We start from the raw sequence: 15858 nt of genomic DNA on the forward strand, positions 1-15858 counted from the left end.
TGGTACTGTCCATATACTGCCATTTACATTGTTCCAGTTTAAAAATACACATGAAAAACTGAAGACAAAGTTGAATTCAAATGCTGTTAAATATTTTCTTTTCCTTTTTCTGTTCTTTTCCTTTTCATGGTTAAATTTAACATTCACACAAAAACTACATTGTGTTGCCCTTGAGACTATTGGTCAAATCTAGGTCTGAGATAATACGGTATTAAAATGTTAGCTAGTTCAATTTGTTTAAAATAGTTACTTCTCCAAAAGGCTGAGAGCAGAGGGGAGTTGCTTGCACTTACTTTTATATTGTTTTGTTGACTCAGAGAATATAACAGAGATGGGCCAATGAAACCTTGTTTCTCTACAGAGACTTCCTAGAAGGCTAGTACCAGAACTACATTTTATTTGATTGATTCAATTTTACTAACAAAATAGCTTCAGTTTCTTTACAGTACAAGAATATAGGAAAAATATAGGTTGTGGATCCTCAGAAGTATAATTTTAAATTCATGACATAAAACTCCATAACTTCTTTTCTGAAATGGTGAGCTACAGAGTGTTAGCCTGTCACTAAGGTGAATGACTTGACTAAGTCAAGAGAAACTGATCTGCAATGAGTTGAAAGGAGGACGTTGTACTGTTTAAGTCTTGTGAAGGGACTAAGGACTCAGGTGGGGTGTTTTGGCATTCAGAGAAACAGAAACAGACACTGAAACGTGTTATGGAATGTGGAACTTGCCAACCTGGAACACTGAGGCCATCTCATCATGCATCTTTGTGTAATCTAGAGACAGTGAGGACTTGAAATCAGAAGATTGGCTATGGTTTCTGTGTCAGTGTTTGGCCATTACTTTACTGAAGTTTGAGTTTGATGTCAAAGCTGTTTAAAATTACTTTCTGATGCATTGGGAGGTAGAGCCTGTTTTTCTTTTTTTTCATGATTTCTTAGTTATTGATTGTAATTTGTTTTTAATGAAAAATGTGTTTTAGCATTACAAGCAATTTTCTTCACTTGTGAAAATTAATTTCTTCCCTAAAGTCAGTAGAATTTCCATATATAAGTAGGCTTTTTAATTTAGGATTTTCTACGGAAGTAGTCTCAAATCAGCAGTTGTTGCAGCAAAAGTGGAACTAGGGAAGACTGCTTTCATGTCTCCTGAATCTTAATAACACAGTACCTTCAGCCTCTCTCTATAACCTTCTCTCCAAAATATCTCCAGTGCAGTACCCCACATCTTTTATCCTAAGACCTCACCCAAGTTTCTCTCCTGCTCTTCTGCACAACAGATGTCTCTACTGCAAGCCCTTGTAGAGTCTTCCCCCGTTCGCAGTTCCACAGTTCGCTATCACAATACTCCATTTTCCTCACGTAATCCTTAAATTTCTCCTTTTTTTGCTCTCTGCTCCCCATCTTCTCTGTGTCAAAACAAAGCACAGGCTGTGACACTCTGGAGCTACACATGAAGTGATATACTGGCCAGCACACGTGCTGCGTGGCCATCTGGCTGCCAGCAAACTGAAGGGATTCAACCAGTCAATCATGCCGCTATTTTTCATTATACTGGGGCTCAGTCAGACAAGATTTTGTATGGGGTGGCTTCTGAGTTTGTCAAGGAAGTATGGCATATGCGTGTTCTTGGTTTCACTCAAAAAGGAGATCTGTATTTTGACAAAGGTTGTGTTAGCTCTGTGCATTGATTTTTCCTAAGGTTTTAAATAGTTATCAAAAACTAGCAGAAGTATCTCGTGCCTTTACCGTGAAAAGTAGAATACAGGATGTTGTTGCTCCCGTTATATTTGATAGAAATAGCTGGCAGTGCTTTGCATTGGATTTGTTTATCTACAGCTAGAAATGTCAGGAAGTTCTTCACTGAAATAATGCTTTTATGCAATGTCTGAAGGATGGCATTAAGAGTTAGCATTGGCTAAGTGTTTTCTGTGTGTTCGGTATGCTCTGTGTTTCAGTCTCACCCAGACAGGAAAGGACTGATTTGCTTTGCTTCCAGCAACCATTGAGACTGATGAATAATGGGAACAAGATGTCTGAAATTAATTATGATAAAAATGAAAAGATTATGTTATAAGGGAAACAGCTGAAGGACTTGGCATTGGTTAGGTAAGGAGCTCTTCACTGTGAACATTCAGTCGCTATGAGTTAGCTGAGTCCTTGTTTTGGAAGCAAGTTTAAGTTCTCAAGTGTTTAGTCTATTAAAATTAGACAGTAAGCATCATTACTGTGTTTATTATTCTTTGGGATTTGACAAAATTTGCTTGCCTTTCAGAAATACACTTTTGCATTTTCAGTGCATTCTTTAGTTTCCTCTAAACTGAACCATCACCATGTACCTCATGGAAGATATTTATGTAGAAGATGTTAGTTTGCATTAAACAAATGATTCCACCTTGAGCATGCAATGCTGGTGCCTGCATATGTGAAATTTAAAGGTTTTTTTTTTCTCTCTTGGCACATGGCAGGACACAAAAGCATGTCATGGCTGATTTTGGTACCCTGATTCTCAAGCTGTGATAGTCTCAGATGTGATATAAGGGTGAGCAGTCTTGGGCACCCCTGATTTATGACATTTGACTATAGTCCCTGACGGTATGGCCGTTATGAGTAGCGGTGCCATACTACAGAGCTTTTCCGTCGTCACCCCAGTGTCTTTATTGAAACACCAACAGGATGTAGCTGTTGTAGAAAGCAGTTCTATGATCTTGATGTCATCCTTCAGAGCTACAGCAAAGCTAATAAATGTGGCCTTTTATATGCATATGGGTATAAAGAAATACTGAGAGAGTTAAGGGCATTTCTAGTGTTCTGATTTCCCCTCATTTTAACCTATTCTGTCTTCCAAGCCTTAGCAATAGGGAATAGAATTGTCTATGAGAGCTGCTGTGAAGGTTTTCAAAAGTGTATATTTAATATTCTTTTCTTCTCTTTGTATTATTTCTTCTTGCTGTGTTTCCTGATAGGTGGTCTTTGCTTTTTCTTTTTGCATTGTGGTTGTTGTGACTTGCTTTATACGCCATTTGTACAATATCAAGTGATGGCATGAAACATGAAATATTCAAAACTTGGTAGAAATGCCACCCCAGTACTGGTTTGTGGAAAATTAGTAAAGATTATTACCTTAAAGAAATTATAAACCATTAACACTGAGGCATGTTACTAGCTTTCATTAGATGAATAAAAGACTAACAAGCTCTTTAACTGAAGAGGCTCTTTCATTAATTCCAGCAGGTAATGAGTCAAAGTCTCAAAATGGCAAACTGATAACACTGATTAGTGCTGTATATTTCTGAACAAAACTAAAGCAGTCCCTAATGTTGATATTTAAATTATGTTAATGGGGTTTCAAAATTCAAAAATAATGTTTTCCTGAGGTGATGTAAGTGAAATGAAGTAGAGAATGTGCATCTCATGTATACCTTTCAGTTTCTTGAAATTTCTTTTAAATTGCTTGTCTTCATACACTGTTAAGTTGTTATGAAGATTATCTTTACATTAATACTGTCATTTGTATCTTAATTTCTTTTTAAATGAAAATTTACATTCCACAGTAACCAATATGGCCACAGCAATATGATCAAACTCAGTGTTTCTATCCGCATGTTGCTTAGAATCCTGTCTGAATTTTAAGTAAAATCTTTATGACTAAAGTCACCTGAAATCCAACCCTTGAAAAATGCTACCTGTACTGAAATTGCACATCAATTGAGAAGTCTCTCTTCTAAATTTTTGACAAGTCCTTCATACTGTGATTCAAGTATTGTGCATGTGTGGATTGACAAGGATGGTTTGAAGTTTTATGCTACTATGTGCATAGCATGTCTCTTTTTTTCTGTTATTTTAAAATCTTGTGTAAATTATAATGGAAAAGTTACTATCAATGTCAGTTGCTAATTTCAATAACTTCTTTAAGACAGCAACGAGATTCTTAATTATTTTTTATGGTAGTTGTCGTACTTCTTAATTTGAACACTCACGTGAACATTCAAGTAATGAAAACCTGGAACCAGAGTTCCTGTCATCTCTAAGTACATAGTGAATGGATATAGCAAAGATTGAGAACAAACCCTGTGTTGTAGTAATACGTCATCTGCAAATAAGGTTTTGTAACTTTCAGGTATAAATTGGGCATAATTCAGTTTTTCCACTTAAAAATGTGTGAAAACCTATCACCTAAAGAGAAAAGAGTAAATTTATACATCCAAAATTTCTATTTTTAAAATTAAAAAAGCTACTTTATTTATTCTTTGAGCAGTTTTCCTTAAAAGTGATCTGATAATTGACCTCAAAAACTTTTTCCCACCTTAAGTTTCAAATGTATATAATTTCATAGTGATCCTCTTCATTTTTGAAACTTGGAAATTTTACAGATAAAAAGCTTTGGTGGGCAGACCAGAACTTAGCTCAGATTGGTACCTGTAACAAAAAAGATGGAAGAAACCCAACTGTCCTGCGAAACAAAACTTCAGGTGTTGTACATATGAAAGTTTATGATAAAGCGACACAGCAAGGTATGTTAAATTTTAAGCATGTTTAACCAGCTTTTAGATTGCATAGTATCTTTTCCCTTCTTATTCTCCAAACGTGGCTAGAACAAAATAATATGTATTTCATTGTAATTCAGTGATAAAATACTATAAAATATTTTATTATTGACTAAATTACTGAATATAAAAGGATAATTGATATAGCATATCTGCCTGATATATTTTATTAGGTGTTTTCTGAATTTTATACTATAGTGAAATTTGACATTCTTTTAGAGAATCTAAGTTTAAAAGTTTTAGTAAAAAAAATCGGTTAATCTGTGAACCTCATCTCAAATTACTGACATTTTGAGTACGTGAAGTATTATGAGAGAATTCATTAATATTCTTCACTATCTATTTGTTTTAAGACAGTTTAATTAATCTAAATTGACAGAAGTGACAGTAGTATAAATCAAAAGTGAGACAGCAGAAAAATGGGTGAATGTTGCTAATACTGCCAAAACTTAGTTGGCAAAGTGGGAGCTAAAATAATATGAAAAAATGTAATTTGCGGTCACGCACACAGTTTTGTGAATTTGGAGATCAGAGATGAAAACATTTGGGAGATTCTTTAGAAAGAGATTATTTCTGATTCCAGCTACTGAAAGTGGTGAGGATGGGATCTACATGAAACAAATTATTTCATTTTGTGGAGAAGCTTCCAAAAGAACACAGGATGGTTTACTACAATAAGTAGTCTATGTACGGAGTACTTTAATTCAGTTCCATATTGAGCACTTCTGGGAACACTTGCCATTTTACCTGCTCTAGGAAACACCAAAGGTGATTCGCCAGCCTGGCCCTTAGTTTTAAATGTTGTGAAACAGTAAGTAATAAAAATTTAGGCATTCAGTAATGTTTTTGTCATTTTAAAATGCTTGAACTCCCTACCATCGAGACTTACAGATAGCTCATGGGTGCCCAAATGTTAGCTGTGTCTGGTGTCTGTGGCATTAATATGCATCTTCCATTGTACAAAAGTCAAGAAAAGGAACACTTCTGTGGTTTTGTACTACTGAACTTTAACTGTAATAGAATCTTATCATAGAATGGTTTGGGTTGGAAGGGTCATCTAGTTCCAACCCCCCTGCCATGGGCAGGGACACCTTCCACTAGACCAGGTTGCTCCAAGCCCCATCCAACCTGGCCTTGAACACTGCCAGGGATGGGGCAGCCACAGCCTCTCTGGGCAACCTGTTCCAGTGCCTCACTGCCCTCACAGTGAAGAACTTCTTCCTTACATCTGATCTAAATCTGCCCTCTCTCAGTTGAAAACCATTACCCCTTGTCATGTCACTACCTGCCCTTGTAAAGAGTCCCTCTCCAGCTTTCCTGTAGGCCCCCTTTAGGTACTGGAAGGCTGCTGTAAGGTTTCCCTTGAGCCTTCTCTTCTCCAGGCTGAACAACCCCAAGTCTCTCAGCCTGTCTTCATAGGAGAGGTGCTCCAGCCCTCTGATCATCGCCGTGGCCCTCCTCTGGACTTGCTTCAACAGGTCCATGAACTTCTTTTGTTGCGGGCCTCAGAGCTGAACACAGTACTTAATGAATAATGAGAGCTCTTAAGTTGTATAGTGAAATATCACCTTGCTGATCTTCATTTTGACGAAGAGCAATGTCGGGGGTTTGGATATAAAAATCAAACACTGTAGATGGGATTCAGCTTTACACTTGCACTTTTTTTTAAAGAATCTTTGCATATTTCGTATGCATCTTGCATTTCGTTAAAGTGACATGAGAGCAAGAGTGATGTGAGGGCACTTACAGATTTCTCTGTATACAAATCTGGCATCCTAGATTTTTGTTTTTACTGTATAATTTGTTCCTTTGTCTGAGGATACCTGAGACTTTGAAACCTCACCCAGGTTTTCCAGTTGTATGGTTGGATCGTTAGAAATCATCTGTCATTTTAGATGAAGAAATGCTTTCTACTTCAAAATCAGGAATGCAAAAATAAATGTGACAAGTAGCACTCTGATTCATATAGGTTTGGTAACTTGTAATCAGCTAATTTCTTGAATGTCATAGTAGGCTTAGATGTTTCTTCATAAAGCTTTGAATTTCTAAGATGTGTTTATTGTACTGTTTATTGTATTGTGTATAATGTTTATTACAAATCTTATTAAAAAGTGTTCATCTATTACTTAAAAGTAAATATTGTTTTAATTAAGAAGTAGGAACATGGACCTGTGAGATCACATTGGAGTGTATCTCAAATATACTAAACAAATGCTGGGTCATGACGATAATGAGGTTAATATAGCGTTTGATGAATGAATACAATATGATCCATGATTTGCTCACAGTCTAGAATAAGATACACCTAGACTAATGTCAGTGAGATTTCATCATTGCTACTCCAAACTTAATGCAGTATTTTCAGTTTTATCATATGCTTTTACTTTAAAAGAGACAGATTCTTCTTAGAAAACTGAGTTATTCTAAGTGCGCAGATAAAATACTGTAAGAGTAAAGCATGGAAGAGTATGTGAATAGTAGCATAGCCTGAAATATTTTATGCATATCTCTATTTTTCAAAGAAGTTAGCTGAACAGAATTTGGTTTTAGTAATACTAATAAATTGATACCAACACTCATTTTTAGTCAGGATTGCACTGTTCAAATTTTGTTTCCTCTTGTCTCTTCTCCCATCATGTTATAGGTAGCAATTCCTGTCAGTTAAACAATGGCGGATGCTCCCAGCTTTGTTTACCAACATCAGAAACCACCAGGACTTGTGTGTGTACAGTAGGCTACAACCTTCAAAAAAACCGCATGGCGTGCAAAGGTAAAATGGTTTTCAATATTTATTTTAACTGACTTCGGTTTTATGGGAATGCTGTAATGAGAAATTAAACTTCCTTTATTAATTTTAAGTTAAATAACTATGCTTAATATCCTTGATTAAAGCGGTAATAGAGAAATGTGTATTGTGGTTAGGACAGAATTTAAATTTAGCTTTTCATTTCTTTATTTAGCTCTGCATAGATTTTAGTGGAAACTCTGAAGATGACTTTTTTTTTTTTTTAATGTAGGCAGAAAAGTAGACCGTCTGAGCCATCATTAATAGCAGGACATATTTTTTCAAGGTCACACACCTTATCTTTAAACTAAATTATAGGCTACAGTATCTGAAAAGTTGGGTATCTCATCCTATTCTATTGCCCTTACTACAAAGTAGTATTTTTTTTTATTATTATTCTTTTGTCTGTTTGAGCAGGAAAAATGCAAAACATAGCTTACAACCAAAGTCATACTTTTGCGTGAATAATACAAAATGGCCTTATGATAAAGGTGCCTTATAGTTGTATAAATTTAATATTATTTATTCCTATGAGGGATTGCTGTCTTATCTAGTTAATAGTAGAGTATACATGGAAGGAGAATTAAGCTACATAAATGTGGCTTTTCTACTTCTTCGGTGCTTTTCATATGTGACAATAACATGTTCCTAACATTTTTTATTTCTTTTTAAAATAGTTGGTTTTCCTTTTACAATTACTTCAGATATTTATAACTTTCAGATGTGGGTTAAGGTAAAACTGGTAGATGCTGTGTATTCGAAATCTGTTCCTCCTCTATGTCTAGATATGCTGCTTTCTAGATCATAAGAGCTTTTTATGATTAAATTTTCCTTCAATTAAAAAAGTCATGAGTCAAAAACATTTTTATTCTGTCTTGAAAATTCATGGAGAAAAACTGGCAAGTGCTATTCTGTACATATATACTTGTTTAGCATTGCTCTTTTCATTTGCTAGCTAGATTTCTTCTTCCTTTGAAGAAAATTTTTTAATTTCCTACCTGAAACTTTTTAGTTCACATTCTTAGGGTCTTCTACTAGCTAGATCTTTACAAAGAAAGAATTTTTCAAAGAATTGGTGTGAAGAAAAAGGAACTTTTTTGTGTATAGTAGTTAAAATTCTTCAGTAATATGCATTAAGTATCATCATGCTGTGTAATTTTTCTTAAACTTAGAAGTGAGTATGAACAGATTAGGGCAACAAATTATTTGTTCTCATTTTGGTTGTCAGCAATTAGGTGTGATTCATCTAAACTGGGAATGACTACATAACAAGACCTCTACACAGTAGAATTTCTTCCTACTTAATAGAAATAGGTGCATCTGGAGTGTAATTAATCTAACACAAAAGTAGGCATTTAAAATGCATCAGCTGCATTGTTCACTAAGACTATGTATTTCTCCCTGTTGTCTGTAAAGGAAGTGTGCATGGACAAAAGAGGCAAGATGAATCCCATGCCTCAAAAGACAATTTACAGTCTTGAGTCCTACTTTCCACAAGTTCTTTAAAATTGTCTCTTGCTGAATGTGTACAGAAAGTGCAGATTTGGACTGAAAATATTCTTAAATTTTTCATAATTAAAAAACATTTTCTTCTTAAATTTTAATTTTCATTACTGCTAATTACTTAATTATAAGGTGATGCTTGAAATGGACAGTGACTCCCTTCTCTTTGTAAGACTGCATTTATCATTGAATTAGAAATACACTATAGTAATTCATGGAAGTTTTTTCAAAGAGATGCAGTTACCATTCTGGGAAACTATGGAGCAGTATTGGAAAATTATGTCTAGTGCTTGTTAATTCCTCAAGTCTTGTTAATTGTAGAAGTCTCCACTTTGCTCTCATTGGCTATTTTATTTTTCCCCCAGGTATTGAATCATTTCTTATGTATTCTATTCATGAAGGAATTAGAGGAATTCCTCTTGATCCAAATGATAAAATGGATGCTTTAATGCCTGTTTCTGGAACTTCATTTGCTGTGGGCATAGACTTCCATGCAGGTAAATATTATGTATAGTTTATTGTATGTATGGTAAATACTGGATACTCTTCTTATAAATGAAATAAACCACGAGTTTTCAAACCTTCTAAGTAATTACAACTGTATTTAAAGGAATTGGAAGCTGATTGTGTGTTACATAGTTAACCTCTAGCTGTTTATTATTTACAGTAAATAGAAAAGCATGTATTATGTGTATGTAGATTGCATTAGCAGCACTATCCACTGTTTTTCAGTGGAGAGATCACTGAGATCTTGAGTAGGAAACTGGTGGTTTTACAGAAAATGGTCATAAATCTGTAGGAAAGCAGGTTTCACTAGTTCCTTTTTCATAGAAAAAAGCTTGTTCCTGTTAGGACATTTTTGTCCACTGAATTTTCTTAGTCCTATGTATTGTACCTAGCAGGTGGTTTTGACAGCTGAGTGGAATAGTTTTCTTTCTGTCCAGTAAAGGTCAGCCACTTCATTGCAGCATACAAACCAACTCTGTATCTGTTTCTTCCTTTTAGAAGCGGGTGCTCTAACAGCCTGAAGAACAGGCATTTCTATCTTAAGTACACTGCATAACTTTCCGCTGCAGTGTTATAAATAACAAACAGGTTTTAGTTTAGATAGCCTCACAAATTTCCTATGAAATTAGGAGGTTTATGTTTTGCATGCCTATGAAAGAAGGTGGAAAGAAATTAAGGATCAGATCCTGAAAAGCAGGTACGATACCCCCATTGGTATGATAAGGTGTCTGAATATCTTCAAAGATATTAGGAATTTTTGTTTGGTTTACAGAAAATAAGAAATCTGTGATCAAGTACTGACCTGAATACATCTTGTATCTCCATATTTTTAACCCATTAGCTCTTTGACCAGCCTTCCTTCTAAACTGATTTTCTCATGGGCTGTTTTTGTTACCCATTGAGTTTATGAGCTAGCAGTTTAGAAATAAAATTTTAAGTTAGCTATGTTATATACATATGGACATTGGCTTCCTGAAACATGCAATTATTTTGTCATACTCATTTCTCATTTTGAAATAAATTCTCCCTGGGACTTCAGCATTGACAGATCCTAAGTTTTTGCTTAAGTATATGTTAATATATGCCTTCCTATTAAAACCAGACCTTTTTCTGCTTGTTCTGTTTGACTACTTCATCACACAAATATCAGTAATCTTTTCTTAAGAGGTTAGGAGTTAAATTCATTAAGGTCTTCTCTGGTTTTGGCCTGTCTTCACTGATGCTCTTGTACGTCTACTCTGCCTAGCAAAATTCCAAGTTCACTCAACATTTTACAGTGCCCTCATACTTGTATATTTTGCTTTCAAATCAGTGACAGCTAATATTCAGAGCTTTTGTTATATCATAGGTATAATTCAGTCACAGTCTGCTGAGACACAAAAATCACTTAGAAGCCAATGCCTTTATACACATATCTTAGATGGGAAGGACAATGATACAGCTGACTTCTCTATCATCCTGTATCTTTCCAGGAATAGATGAAGTGGTAGCTATGCATGTTCATGACAGAGAGTACTAAGGCAATGCAATTGTGTTTTCCAGGGTTTATATTTTTATCATACTATAGTTACCTTAAAAAATACCAATTTTTGATTCCAGTCTTGCAAGCTTTACAAAATTATGATATGTAATACAAAAATCTGAAATTTGACCTTTTAATTCTAATATACTGATACTAGGATTTTATTGGGGATTTTGCATCTTGTGTTTTCTTTAGCTTTGAGATTTTTTTAGCATAGTCTACTTATAGGATATACTAGCTCCTATTTCAGAGAGCTTCGTTTGGACTTCACTAGTTGACATCAAATTAGTATTTTGAAAGAATAAGATGCATGTGCTGATTTTTAGCTTTTTGGAAAAATGAGGTTTGAGGAAGGATGAAATTGAGTGAGGTTTCCCACTCAATTGCCAGCTTGCGTGATGATCAGTTACAGCACAGGGAACATGAATACGACTGACAGTGACAAATGCATTGCTAAACATGAATGTAAATGTTCTGTAGGAGTGAAATCACAAGGGGATACTGTGTTGTAAAAAGTTAGAGTATAGCTTTCAACTGCATTGCAGCTTTAAAAGCAATTGTTTTTCTCATTTTGATACGTTACCTTGAATTTTCTGAATTCATTCCTGAAACCTTTGTTCATCAAATATGGTTCAGAAAGCAAGTGGAGGTACTTTCAGATTTCATCTTGTTTTTTTTTCACTTAGTGACTGTTGCTTGCCTTTCATTCGTAATCGTGAAACATTCCTAAATTCTGATCTACTCTCAGTAATGTTTAGGAATGTTAAGTGGCTAAAATATATTAACATATTCTAGTAGTATAGCGTATCATAGTTGAAAGACTTATGGCAATATTTTTTGCAGACGTGAAAGAACTAGAAGATAAACGTACCTTTTTTCTCTCTGTCTTGATACTTCTAAATTCTCATTAAAGTACTGCAAGAGTGGTTTTGACCTTTGGACTTTTTTAGAGGTCATTAGGGAGTGGGGTTCCCAGTGTTATTTAAGACATAGGTTTATAAAACTGAGTGTGATCCTAGTAGCCTTTCATTTCTGTATTGTTAAAGATAACGGCATAGATTCTTCCCTGCTGCTGAAGACTTCTTCACAGTATGTCAGGCAAATGCCCATTGTTTTTTCCTCTCAAGATTGTTCCAGGAAGCTCACCGTACTTTTTACCTTAGTTTTTAGTTTGCATTTGTTAAAATTGTTATTTCACATGATGGGAAATTCTTTGTACTTTAGCTTGGTCTGGTTGGAGGAGAACCTGCATGGCAGAGAAACACTATTGTATTTTAGACATCAAGAGCATTCTGTGTATTGAAGAAACAAGAACACCATGTTTATTTGCAGAATGATGATCTTTAAATGGATGGGTAGAACTACGTCTTCAAGAAAGTGATCCTGTTCATCAGGAGACACTATCTTAACTCCTACTGACTTAGAGGGCACAAACTACTTAATGGATAGTAGCATTTCTGTCTTTTTAAAGTACAACAACGTAGAGTGGTTACATGAATGTTTTCATTAGTGCCAAAAAAACACCATAAATGTGGACTAATAGTTGAAATTGTTGATAGTTTTGAAATAACACAGTGTTATTATTGAGCCTTTTTCAGTTCTGCAGTAGTTCATCTCAGAAACAGCTTAGGAGTTGCAAGACTTTGCTTCTGTGAAAAGCGAAGTCTTCCCAGTCCGTCACTGAATTTCGCTGAATGGGGGTTTTGCTAGTGGGGTCTGGGAACCCAGACGTGTTCTGTCACATATTTTTCCACACTCTTGTCTCCGTTTTCTGTCCCCCTCTTACTCATGCTATCATTGTGCCTCCAGCCATTTGTATCTGTGGTGTGCATACAGGTGTGTATAGGTGGGAGGAGAATAGATTCTACTCTCTTTGTTGAAATAAGCATTTTGAACATTTACAGACTAAGCTGACAAAGCCTGACAAAAGGGGTAATATTCAGCAAATAGTTCGTATGTTGAATTTTGAGTTACAGGCTTTTATTGGCAAAATACTAATGCATTAAATGGAATTAATTTCCAGTGTTTGCTGATAAGCTGCCTGTGGATGTCAATGCGAGGCCATGGTTACTAATGCTCACCACTTAGCAAAATGCTTGTGGAAGCTGCGTAAAGTTGCAGACAGTTGTTTCCCATTTTATGGCAACTGTCATTTCCGGGTAGTAATCCTCTTCAGAATCCAGCAATAGAATAGGTAAATAGAAACTGAAGGCTCGAATTTGAGTATAGGCCTTCTTTCCATCTGTCTGAAGCCACAACTGACTTCAGGAACCAGATGCTGAAGAGTTTTTGTCTCCACGTCTGTTATTTTTCAGAGTAATTGGGAAAATAAAACAGGTTTGTGCTATTATAATATTAATAGTGCTACCTGACAGAGACAGCATTGACACACAGATCTGTGAAAACATCATCCACTTTTATAAGTGAACAGACTACAACAAAATAAAGGCTAATTGCTTAATCTGAATTCCTGTTAACTTATTCTGCCCAGCATGAGTCTTCAGTGGTTGAGTCCTACTGAGAATATTACTCCATGATTTATTGAGATACAGCAAACTTTGTTTATTAACAGGAAGGAACCCATAAAATTGCGGTCTCCATAAAATGAGAAGGGTTTGTCATTTGGATCATACCATCTGTATCCAAGTGCAAATTGAAACTCAGCAAATGCTGTAGTATCATGTGTATTTGAAACCCACATGGATCTTTATTAATTTGGTGACAGTAAATTCATTGGAAATTTTCACACTGTACAGCAAAAGAGTGTAGGTTTTTTCTTTTCTTAAGCTGTCATGAAGTACCTGAAAAATAAAAAAAATACTCTGCAATGTAATGTGTGGAACATAGTGACTGGAAAATTTTGCATTGCTGTGAATAAATAACCTTTATCGGTACTTCAAAAAAAAAAAAACAAACAAAGTTTTGTGGGTTGTTTTTGGTTGGTTGTTTTTTTTTTTTTACTTGGACCATCTTTGAACAATTATATGAAAATTTCATAGTCAATACATTTTACAAGTATGTTTAATGAATATGTAATTCAGGATACAAAATGTAGGCAAGTGAGGTGTAGGACTGTAAAAGAATATGATAATTTTAAGGAAATCATGTGTTAGCTGAGGTTTAATATCCACGCATGGCTTGGTAATTATTATCTTTACATACTCAAGCTGTTAGCATTTACTTTTAAGGATACTTTCTAGAAGCAGTGGACCGCATCTGCTTTGTGAACTTCCTCCAACACAGCAAATATTACTTGAGTTTCCCTGATTAGTTGCAGTCCCAAAACTACTTACGTAATTTTTTTTGTAGAACAGATACATTCTGCTTAAAAATTCTGGTCATTTTACAGGAACACTACCAATTAAATAAAAAAACAATTTGACAAACAAATTGACTGTTAAAATAGTATTCCTTGTAATATTTATCTTGAAAATGTGTTTTCCTTTATTATTGGGAAGTATTTTTATCTCTCTGAAGTTACATCTGCACATCTCCATGATTTTGTATCTTCTCACCATCCTTTTTTGTATGTGCATAGCCATTAGTTGCTTTCTACCTGTTTGTATTCAGGTCAGGTATATTGTGTATTAAGGAAAAATTTTGATCATTAACAAAACAAAGCTAGGTCATAAAATACTGCATTTTACCGAAAGTAAGTTATATAATTTATATTACTATATAATAATATATAAAAAGTAATTTAGATAGACTTTTAATGGTTGTTGTGTGTAATGATATATTTTAAAGAGAAATATGATTTTTTAAATTGTTTTTATCTCTTTAACACGTGATTATCTAGAAGCAAATCCAGGTAACTCAGTTGTTTGAATTTTTGGATTACTGAAAAACACTATTTTAGGAAAACAGCACTAGGAAGTCAGTTGTGCTGCATACATTACAATTTAGTCATGGAAGTGAAACCACAGAGATCTCTGTGTTCTTATAACAGTTTCTAAGCTGTTATGTGGATTCTTGCTCATGTGGCTCACTTAAATAGTCATAGTATGAATACAAAGTGGTTTATTTTTATGGAGATGAATTGAACTGTAATATGAAATACATAAAATTCACTTCTAGAATGTCTTATCCAGTTGTTAAACATAATAGATAGAATTTATTTTTTTATTAACTATGTACTTTCAGATAAGACTCTGTAGTAATTCTGTATATCTCATATTCCACTGAAGGGTGTTTGCCATACACTTGCATACAGTCATAGATCATGTTGATTATTGTTGACTGTATGTGCAACTAGTATTAAGATCTGTGTAATTTTTGTACTCATTTGAAATAAGTAGCAAAATACATGCCTCCCGTATGTGATAATCAAACTATATGTTTGGGATACTTGGAAGTCAGAATTTGTCATTTTTTTTATTGATAGTGTGGCTAGGGTTCTTGAGCATACCAAACTGATCTGGTCTTGGAATTGACTGTTATCTGTGTAAGTTTTGTTCTTCTCTTTTCTTTTTTATATATATATTTACACAGACACACACGCACGTGTATATATATGTATATATACATGTATATGTGTGTATATATGTGTATATACTTGTATAAATATGTAGATATAGAAATATTTTTTATATAAGTAACATTTCTATATTTATAGAGGGAAATAGATAAATGCACACACATTCTCTCTCTCTTTCTCTTATGGAATCAAGAGCAGATATATAAGGTATGAACAAATAAAGGAACAATTATTACTTATCTCTGAGCAATGTCTTTCCCAGACAAAATAGCTCACTCAGGAGGTCCCCAACTGACGCCTTTGAAACCAGAATGTGCGTTGTAGCATAGCTGGGTTGTTAACTCAGAGCTCTGTCCATAGAAATACAGAGAATTCTGCTTGAGAGACATCACAGCTTTGTTTGCCCCATCTCTTTATCAAGGGTACTTTGTGGCAACAGAGGGGAGTGCATGTCTGTGCTTTGGCCACTCCCAAGTTCTTGGCCTGCCTGACGAGTTTAAAAGGTCAGTGATAATA

The 15858-nt window shown here is 34.7% G+C and overlaps 1 protein-coding gene across 4 annotated transcripts in view; it reads left to right on the top strand.

Moving 5' to 3' along the window:
• The window catches only part of LRP1B (LDL receptor related protein 1B), a 753798-nt gene that overhangs the window by 546979 nt on the left and 190961 nt on the right, over window positions 1-15858 (top strand). For all 4 annotated transcript variants that reach the window (XM_069780765.1, XM_069780767.1, XM_069780768.1 and 1 more), the window contains 3 exons: window positions 4375-4515; window positions 7193-7318; window positions 9202-9333. In XM_069780765.1, coding sequence (XP_069636866.1) covers window positions 4375-4515; window positions 7193-7318; window positions 9202-9333 — 399 coding nt within the window. The remainder of the gene's footprint in view (window positions 1-4374; window positions 4516-7192; window positions 7319-9201; window positions 9334-15858) is intronic.

This window comes from Haliaeetus albicilla, chromosome 4 (assembly GCF_947461875.1).
Source record: "Haliaeetus albicilla chromosome 4, bHalAlb1.1, whole genome shotgun sequence".
In the NCBI taxonomy this organism is placed as follows: domain Eukaryota; kingdom Metazoa; phylum Chordata; class Aves; order Accipitriformes; family Accipitridae; genus Haliaeetus; species Haliaeetus albicilla.